The 10,178-nt window shown below is 43.4% G+C and overlaps 1 protein-coding gene across 1 annotated transcript in view; it reads left to right on the forward strand.

The window, feature by feature from the left end:
- The window catches only part of lgals9l1 (lectin, galactoside-binding, soluble, 9 (galectin 9)-like 1), a 26,130-nt gene extending 16,176 nt beyond the window's left edge, over positions 1–9,954 (forward strand). The window contains exons 5-12 of the mRNA XM_043718271.1: positions 1,105–1,143; positions 1,248–1,286; positions 2,054–2,092; positions 2,201–2,239; positions 2,369–2,407; positions 6,354–6,442; positions 6,849–7,017; positions 9,088–9,954. Of these exons, the coding sequence (XP_043574206.1) occupies positions 1,105–1,143; positions 1,248–1,286; positions 2,054–2,092; positions 2,201–2,239; positions 2,369–2,407; positions 6,354–6,442; positions 6,849–7,017; positions 9,088–9,234 (600 nt within the window). The 3' untranslated portion in view covers positions 9,235–9,954. The remainder of the gene's footprint in view (positions 1–1,104; positions 1,144–1,247; positions 1,287–2,053; positions 2,093–2,200; positions 2,240–2,368; positions 2,408–6,353; positions 6,443–6,848; positions 7,018–9,087) is intronic.
- Positions 9,955–10,178: the final 224 nt, after the last annotated feature.

A 10,178-nucleotide genomic window follows, 5' to 3' on the forward strand; every position in this document is an offset into this window, starting at 1 on the left:
TTCTCTGGCGTAACTATGTCCTTGTAGCTTCTATCTATCACCTTCTCAGCCTCTCGAATAATCCTCAGTTCATCCAACTCCAGTTCCAGTTCCCTAACTCGTTCTGTGAGGAGCAGGATCTGACTGCATTTCCTGCAGATGAAGTCGGCAGGAGTATCGGTGGTCACCCCTACCTCACACATCTGGCAGGAGGAACATTCCACTGCCTGCGCTGCCAATCTGACTGCATTTCCTGCAGATGAAGTCGGCAGGAGTATCGGTGGTCACCCCTACCTCACACATCTGGCAGGAGGAACATTCCACTGCCTGCGCTGCCATTACTCTACACTTCGTCTCCAAAGCAAGAACACTGAGTAGTTTACCTGTGAACTTTAAAGTTAGGTTAGAGGAGGAGGATGGGAGGGAGGCCCTACTATGTAGGGCCTGGGGTATAGAACACACCCACTCAAATATCAATCACTTACTTTCCCGACCAGCTCTGCGCTCCAACCTCACTTCCGCCCAGCTCGCGCCGCTCTCTGCTGAGAAAAGTCTGTTGAGACACACTGTGGTTAGTTCAGCTTTTAGCAGGGTTACAAGCCATTTTATGCAGCTTGAAGCAGAATTATCAATTTGTAGCCAAGAAGCCATTTTGTCATGTTATTTGCATTAAGAAGCCATTTTATTGCTGCCTATGTTAGTAAGAGCATGTATTAAATGGTTGCACCTGACTACAACTAGTTACTTGAGCCTTTATTCAGATTTCAGATCCTCAACTGGTTTGAGCTGCAGAATCACTATTCAAAAAGGATAAATATGGAAAGAGTTCTTCCAACTGCCCTCTGCCAGAGGGAGGAAGATTTCAATGTTTGTTCACTCAAACCCATTCAACATTGTGAAAGTTTTCTGGACTCTCCTTCCTCTGAGGAAGGGTCACTGAAACGTTAACTCTGATTTCTCTCCGCAGATGCTACCAGACCTGCTGAGCTTTTCCAGCAACTTCTTTTTTTTTGCTTCTGATTTCCAGTGTCTGCAGTTTCCTGAGAATGTTGTGATTTGAGTTATCATTTAAAATGACTTGATGTTTGTGGATTAATCTCTGTCTTTCTTTCTCCTCTCTTCCAGACTGCTGCCATGTTTGCTCCACCTGCTTTTGCTAACCCGGTAAGATTTGTTCTCTGACCAGTGAACCCACTGACTGGTTATCGAAAGTTTTTAATGCTTTCATTGTTTCTTGAGACGTGATCACACCTCTCTCTCTCTTGCAGGCTGGTTCCATGTTTCCCCCCACTATCCCGGCCAATCCGGTAAGTTCGGAATTTTTTTGCTGAAACTCAAACTCCGTTTCCCATGTCCTGCCCTTCACCCCTTTCCCTGGCACTCAGTCCGTTCACAATCTCAGCAGCTCATTTAACCCTGAGGTGAGCTCTTGACCTTCTGAGAAGCCAATGCTAAGATCCTCTGCTTCCAGCTGTTTAACCTCCTCCTGCCTTAGTCCATTTGCTGCTGAAAGTTTGTTATTTTGGGGCTTGAATATTCCAAAGCCATCCTGCCTGCTCTCCTACACTCTATTCCTCTCTAAACTTAAGGTTGTTCAAGACTCTACTGTCTGTCTTAACTCTTGCATGTCCCAAACTCCTGTGACTTTAGGTTGAGTGACATCTTGATTTTAAAATTCTCATCCTTGTTTACAAATCTCTCCGTGGCCTTGCCCCCTCCCTGTCTTTGTGCCCACGACTGTCTGAGACACTGGTACTCCCCTAACTCTGGCCTCTTGTACCCAGTTGGTGACTATGCCTTCTGTTGCCTTGGCATCACATTCTCTGGCATTTCCTCATTGCACCTCCTGGCCTCAGGACCTTGCTTCCCTCCTTTGAGATACTCGTTTAAGATCTACCTCTTTTGCCAACCTTTGGCTTATCTGACCTCATCTATTTTTATGTGGTTTTCTCTATATGACATTTTATAATGCTCCTGTGAAGTTTTATCATGTTAAAGCTACTTTAGTATAAGTTGTTGTAATTACACGGGCCAACCTCTGCCAATACTGATTAACTGTCTCCTCGATTCCCAGGCTGGATCCATGTTTGCTCCTCCGGCCTATGCCAGCCCGGTAAGTTTCAGCCTTTGCCCAGTGAATCCACTGAGACGTTGGAATTTTTAATTTCTTCATTTTTCAGGATGTGCTCATCTCTCTCTTTTTCCTCTACTCACTTCCCAGGCTGGATCCATGTTTGCTCCCCCTGCATTTCCCAACCCGGTAAGTTTCAGCCTTTGGCCAGCGAATGAGATATTGGAATTTTTAATTGCTTCGTTTTTCAGGATATGCTGATTGCTCTTTCTCTTTCTCTTTCTCATTTTCATTCTCTCTCTCTCTCTCCATTTCCAGGCTCCTCCCATGTTTGCCCCACCTTCCTTTGCCAATTTGGTAAGTTCCAGTTTATTTTCTCGTTGTAACATAGACCAATCCACTGAATGGCAAAAGTGAGGACTGCAGATGCTGGAAACCAGAGTCTAGATTAGAGTGGTGCTGGAAAAGCACAGCAGGTCAGGCAGCATCCAAGGAGCAGGAAAATCGACGTTTTGGGCAAAAGCCTTTCATCAGGAATGAAGGCAGGGAGCCTCTGGGGTGGAGAGATAAATGGGGGTGGGGGGGGGGGATGTAATTCTCACTGAGGGAGCTCAGATGTGTTTGATGAGATCCGTTGAGGATTCTAACCCTTGTGGCGTGAATCACTTCCCCAAACTTGACATGACTTGCATTTTCCAAAAAAAATGAATGTTCAGCCCCATGTTTCTCTTTGAATAGCTCCTTTTGTTCTTTCAGTGAAATGCCTGATCCCCAGGGAGTGTTTTTTTTTCTTGGATTCAGTGTGGGATCCACATGGAAACTAATAAATTTAACTTCAATAAAATTGTCTCAGACTAATCATTTATCACTCTGTAGTCAGAAAAGATTGTAATGTTGCATTTTGTTAGTATTTCAAGGAATTGTGTTTAAGTCTATGACAGTGGTCCCTACTTTCTGCGGGTGTTAACATGTTCTCTGGAATCTAGGAACTCCCTCCCTAACATCATTGTGGGTCTACCTACAGCATGTCATCTCAGCGGTTCAAGAAGGCAGCTCACCACCACCTTCTCAACAGACAATTATGCAGCAGCGATAAATGCTGACCCAAGCAACAATGCTCGCAGCCCACAAGTGAATTTTAAGAAAAAAACAGGAACAGTTTGGATAAAAACAGGTTGGATAGGCTGGGACATTTTTCACTGAAGCACTGAATTTGATAAATGTGAGGTGTTGCATTTTGAAAAAGCAAATCAGGGCAGGACATAAACAGAGGAACCTTGATTATCTGAAGGACACAGGCAGGGAGTATTTCATTTGGTTAATTGAATGCCGGGTAATCTATGCCTGATAACATAGTTAGCCATGCATCAGGATCTTGTGATCTTTTCGGATGATCTGAAGTTTGGTTAATTGAATGCTGGATAATCGAGGTTCCTCTGTACAATTAATGGCAAAGTCCTAGGGAATGTTGCTGAACAAAGAGATCTTGGAGTGCAGGTTCAAAGCTCCTTGAAAGTGGAGTCATCGGTAGATAGGATAGTGAGGATGGTGTTTGGTACACTTGCCTTTACTGGTCACTGCATTAAGTCTTGGAGTTGGGAGGTCATGTTGCAGCTGTACAGGGCATTGGTTAGTCCACTATTGGAATACTATGTGCAATTCTGGTCTTCCTGCTTTAGGAAAGATGTTGTCAAACTTGAAAGAGTGCAGAAAAGATTGACAAGGATGTTGCCAGAGTTGGAGGGTTTGAGCTATAGGGAGAGGCTGAACAGGCTGGGGTACAAACTAATCACAGTTACCAGTGATTATAATCACCAGGAACTCCTTTGCCACTATTCCCCTCTGATAGAGATTATTAAGGCTTGTCCAATTGCAGGCAATCTCTCTGTTTTCCCATCCTTGTGTTTTTCTTGAGAAAGAAATAAATTAACCTTTTCAAACACACAGCTGGGCTGGCTGGGGCTTGAACCCAAACTTCCAGGCCGAAAGGTAGGTGCACTACCACTATGCTATGAGACCCTTTTTAATTTCCTTGAGAACAAACACTCTGTGTATCTGGTCAATATTTTGTAAACTGAATGTTTTGTGCTGAAGAACGATTCAGATCTGTCATGGAATTATTATTTGAGATCTAGAGCTGCTGAGGCTGGTATTTCTCACCTCTGTTTTCACTCCAATCCTTCCACTCTCCAATCCCAGTTCTTTGGAAGTTGCTGACTCCACCTGGGGTCAGGCAGCCCTGTGATGCAAGTGTCAGTACTCCCCAGTGAATCTGGACAGGATAGCGCTGGGCTATTCAGCTGCAGGGGGCTTCACTATCCAGTCGATCCGAACCTCACGTTTAACTGCTCAATGGACAGCTGTCAGGTCTGATTGATCTAGCACCTTGTGAAGGTGCTTATTGCTCCTTCACACTCTGTGTCAACTGTGTAGTGAACAGAGGGGGGGTTTCTGAGTGTCATCAGGGATTCCCCCTGCTTTCCCTTCCAGTGACACACAGCACTCACTGAGTCCTGCAGAGAGACCCAGAGAAGTGGATTTGCTCTGCTCCCTCTCCCAGAGAGACCCAAACTGGCTTGCTGGCTGCAGGCTCCCCCTACAGGAGAGAGGGCAATACACTGGGAAGTTTGATCGATTCCAGGTGAGGTGAATTGGCCATGCTAAATTCCCCATAGTGTGTTCAGGGATGTGTCGGTTGGGTACATTTAGTCAGGGGTAAATGTAGAGTAATAGGGTAGGGCAATGGGTCTGGATGGGTTACTCTTTGGAGGGTCGGTGTGGGCTTGTTGGGCCAAATGACCTGTTTCCACACTGTAAGGATTCTATGACTTCTATGATATGATGTTTCGAGCACAGGACTACATCATTTGCTGAATTTGAGACAGACACCACTAGGTGGAGCACTGAGACTCCATGTGCTTTTAAACTCTCACCAGAGGCAAGCTAGCAATAAATGCAAGTAAGGTCATCAGGGCCAGAGAAATACATTTACATTGGGGGAGGGGGCTCTTGTGGTGCAGTGGTTTGGCTTCGAGTTTCCCCTGTTCCAGAGCTGTGTCATAACCTTTTTTTAAATACAACACAGAGGGGGAGTCACAATATGTTTTAATTTCAGGTAGCCCATCAAGACACTTTGGTTACACTGGAAAACTATTGTGTGTTGGGATTTGAATGATCCTGCCGTAACTGGCATGATTATTTCTCTTGGTAGTCATCATGAGCTTTTAGTGTCAAGATTAGAGTGGTACTGGAAAAGCACAACAGGTCGGGCAGATCCAAGGAGCAGGACAAATCGACGTTACTGGCAAAAGCCCTTCATCAGGATGACCTGCTGTGCTTTTTCAGCACCACTCTAATCTTGGCTCTGATCTCCAGCATCTGCAGTACCCACTTCCGCCTATCATGAGCTCTTATACTGGTGCTGTGCTGCTGTGGGTACAACAGAAGAACAACTCCTTGCATCGGTCTTAGCATTTGCTTCCTGCTCCGTTAAGGTTATGGTCTTGGTCACTGTTTAATATACAGCATTGCGTCTGTGAGAAACAAAAACTCACTCACTTTAATAATTTCAGTCCGAGACAAATATCTGAATCCGCCATTTATTTATACACCTATAGGTGGGTGCCCTGTCTCATTACCAGGTAAGGTAATGACAAAATGCACACCAAATCCAACAAACTCTCGAAATTTATACAGTTTGAATCCCCATATTTTTCCTTATTCCATTGTTTGTTCCCTGCTTCGCTTACGTCACTCATTTCCTTAAGACTGATCCCACAACTTCTGTTTATCCTGTTTTGTCCGTGACAAACTCTTATCTCTGACTCCCATAAGGGTGTTTGACGTCAGTCTATTATAGATTATTGATTAGGCATATCTTTTCTTCTATCAGCATCTATTTCCATCCAGAGGCCACTTTGACCTCTTTAATTAGGGTTTGTTCCTGTGTCTCTGTACAAGCGAGGAGAACAGATGTTTTCCTGTTTGCCCATATATCCACCATTGTTCTGTATTCATGTCTCATGCTCACATATCCTTTCTTTTTGCTGAATATGTATTTTCTCATTCCTATTCTGTATCAGAATTTATACTTGCAGAAATAACATTAATTCATTTATATCCCACACGTCTGATCCATCTTACTGCCGCTAATGATCCATCATGGAATCCTACAGTACTGAAGAAGCACTTTGGCCCGTTGGATTTGTAAACTTCTTTACGCTTCAGTCACCCAGTGGGAAGGAATTGTGCTCACAGTATGAATAATTGATTTTTAATTCTCAAAAAACATGGTTTCTTGCAGCAAGTTCCTTTCAAGGCCCCGATCCAGGGAGGATTCTTTGTCTCGAGATCGATTGCCATTCAGGGGACTGTCGCACCAAATTGTGGCAGGTATGTGATCTCTGACATTGAGTTTACAAGTTGATTTAACCTCTGTTAATTCAATGTGGGGTATGTTAAGGAGGTTTCCAACACCTGGATTTTCCATGTTATCTTCTTCAAAACACTTTGGATCTTTAGGTGGATAAATTAACTGTGGATCTTTTTGGAGGGAGTTCTGAACAGGACTGGTCTGACATTGGTAAATGTTGGCCAGTTTCATTATCAGATAAGGACCTGTAATGTTAGAGAGCCAGGGGAAGAAAAGATGCATAGTTGAGTTGGCGTAACACAAAACTAGATCCAGTTGTAAACTCTAAATCATTGCTGCGGTCCAGTCTCTTTGTTATGGGGTAGTTGGAAAGGCACTATCGAAAGGCCTGCTCTTGAACCTTTTATCTTTCTTCCTCTTTTCCAGTTTTTCCATTAACCTGAAGCCAAGCACTTCTCCCGACATTGCTTTCCATATCAGTCCGCGATTCCGCACTGAGAAGGTAGTTGTGCGAAACAGCTACCTGCGGAATTCCTGGGGCACTGAAGAGAGGGCTTTGGCTGAAAATCCGCTTTCTCTCGGACAGCCCTTTGAGGTGGGTGCCTGAACCAGTTAGTGGTTGGAGTACCAGGAGAGCTCCCACCTGGTACAGGTTTGACTTTCAGGTTGTCATTTTTAAACACAGACAATTCACTCTTAACCTTTTAAGAAAGATAACTCACTATTGTCATGCATCTGGCCTGTTGTGTCAGGCAGTCCATAGCAAAATAGTTGACTCCTAATTGTCCTCTGAAATGGCCAAGCCGGACACTCATACAGCACTCTTCAGTCCAACAAGTCCGTGTTGACCACAGTCCTAAATTAAAGTAATCCCACCTTGGCCCATTTCCCTCCAAGGTGTACTTATCTAAATATCTTTTAAATGTCACTATATCCATATCTACCACTTCTTCAGGAAGTTCATTCCACAAACCATACACTCTGTATTTTAAAAACAAGTTGCCTCTCATGTACTTTTAAATCTTTCTCCTCTCACCTTAAAAAAATACGCTCCTGAATCTTGAAATTCTCCACCCTAGGGGAAACGACACCTGATATTTACCTTGTCTATACTCCTCGTTTTATAAACCTCTGTAAGGTCACCCTTCAATTTCCTGCACTCCAGTGGAAAAAGTCCCAGCCTCTCCTTTAACATCCTGCTAACTCATTTCTGAATCCCCTGAATAGGGTGTATTTGGATGGGATGCTCTTCAGAGGGTCAGCATGGACTTGATGGGCCGAATGGCCTGTTTCCACACTGTGTAGACATTCGGTGACTTGGTGCCAGTTTCTAATTCTTCCATTTTAAGGATTGCATCAATCTGGTCTTGCTGCATCAATCTGGTCTTGCAGTTGGTTTGGTGCGTAGCCTTCTTTAACATGTAATTAAAAACTGCAAGGAGGTGGATTTCTAGAATCCTGTCAGAGTAGTGCTGCTTCATGATGAAATGCTCCAGTGGGCCCTTGTGTTTCTCAAGCTGGAGGGTGAAGGAACCACCGCTGGCTGCTGGTTGGCCCAAGCACATCCTTGTATTATTGCCAGGTTTTAAACTGACATCTCCATTATCGGTAACAGAAAAGGAATGTACACTGAAACAATGAGACTAAGGCTTTTAGGTGATAGTGTTTGTGGGGTTTGGAAGGTTCTGTCTGAGGAGCATTGGTGAATTTCTGCAGTATATCTCGTAGATGGTACACACTGCTACTACTGAGTGTCGGTGGGAGTGGATGTTTATGAATGTGGTGCCAGTCAAGCAGGGGCTACTTTGTCCTGGATGGTGTTAAGCTTCTTGAATGTTGTTGGGGCTGCACCTATCCAGGCAAGTGGGGAGTATCCCATCCCACTTGTGCCTTGTAGATGGTGGACAAGCTTTAGAGAGTCAGGAGTTCACTTGCTACAAGGCTCTGACTTGCTCTGGTAGCTACAGTATTTATGTGGCCACTCAATTTGAGTTTTTGGTCAGCGGTAACCTCCAGGATGTTATTAATGGGGGATTCAGTGATGGTAATGCCATTGGATGCCAAGAGATGATGGTTAGATCCTTTTGTTGGAGAGGTGGTGATTGATCTATGATCTAACTCCATACATCTGCCTTTGTCCCTTTCAAACACTTGGCAAAAAATCCATCAATCACAGTTTTAAAACTAATAACTGGCCTGTCATGAGTTAACCAGTTGTAGAGGCTGTTTGCTGTCAAATTTTCATGACTAATTTACCAAAGCATCTAGCTCTAGTCCTTCAGCTGAGAACTTGTCTCCACTGTGTGAAAATAGTTTCTACCTGCCTTATTGAATCCTCTAAATATCTGGCAGATCCAGAATAATCAACTCTTAACTCTTGAAATTCCAGTGATATCTCTTTGCAGTTCAAAGCTCCAAGTCCAGTTTTTACCATCCAGACATAGAAACGTGATCGGCCTGCATTATAATTGAGCATGCCCCCACTTTGAGCATTTGCCACTGTTTAGGGAAGCAGTAGTTTGCCTTGGTAGATTTTTTTTTTGTTGTTGTGCAGTGATCTCATTCTGTTCCACTTTGGGCTAGAGGTGTAGGTGGGTATGGGAAGGATCTAATCTTTCTAGTTTGCTGACCTGACCATTCATTGCTGTCCTTCCTACTCTGTCAGATTACCATTCTGTGCGAGCAACTTTTCTTCAGGGTGACTGTCAACGGTCGTCATGCTTTTGATTTCAACCATCGTTACCAACCGATCCAGCAGATCAACGAGCTGCAAGTCGAAGGGGACGTGACTCTCTCCAACGTTTCTGTTTAAAACTCCGCCTCCAAAACCCACTGACATTCAGTGCCCGTCAAATCCGACTTGCTTTTGCAGTGGGGGTGATGGAGGAAGGGATGGTAGAAGGTGGATATATAATTCCAGTGAGAATCTGAATTTTTTATACCTTCTGCAGTGTTTCACAATATAAGACCATTTAATTGGGAAAACTTGGCAAGATTTGCATAATGATTGGTCCATATGCTAAAAGCTTATATGTTTAAATCATTTGCTCCTACCACATTTATTATTAACCCCTCTCTCTAAGCATGAAAGTTATGTGAAGTAATTACCATTTTATAAAATCTGCCTTTTCATTTCTCACAGTTAAATTCTTTCTATTGAGCAAAGGCAAACCATATTTTTCAGCAATTGGTGAGTTTGATATTTCGAGATTGTGTTTGTTGCATGAACGAATCGTTCCTCACGGAGATGGATTATTCCTAAATTCGTTTTTCGCTGAGTGAGAACTCTTGCCCACTCTTTGTGATTCAGTGTTGCAAGACTAACTGCCCATTCTCTCCTTCCAGCCTTGCCTTTGACTACATTTCCCTGAGATTGTCATGCTATCTGTTTATGTATGTCACCACTTTATTTACTAGCATGCTGTGAATCCTGTATGTATTCCTTGTTCCCAGTAACTGGTTCAGACTTTGAGATTAATCTGATTTACTACAGAATTCTATAACCATAATAAACCTTACAAGAAAAGCCAAATATTGGTGGTGTTTTGTTGTATTTCAGTGTAATCTAACTAATTATCTCTTATGTAACAGCTACATCTCTCTACAAGCCACCCACAGCACCAGCCTTCACCAATGTAATGTATATTGAACAATTGAACTGAAAAACTTCTACCATAAGGAGGAAATATATATGGAACAGACTTCTCTATCTATTGTCTTGCGTTCAGTTCTACCCACTGACCTTCTCCATTAATC

The sequence above is a fragment of the Chiloscyllium plagiosum genome, chromosome 28 (genome assembly GCF_004010195.1).
Source record: "Chiloscyllium plagiosum isolate BGI_BamShark_2017 chromosome 28, ASM401019v2, whole genome shotgun sequence".
NCBI classification, from domain to species: domain Eukaryota; kingdom Metazoa; phylum Chordata; class Chondrichthyes; order Orectolobiformes; family Hemiscylliidae; genus Chiloscyllium; species Chiloscyllium plagiosum.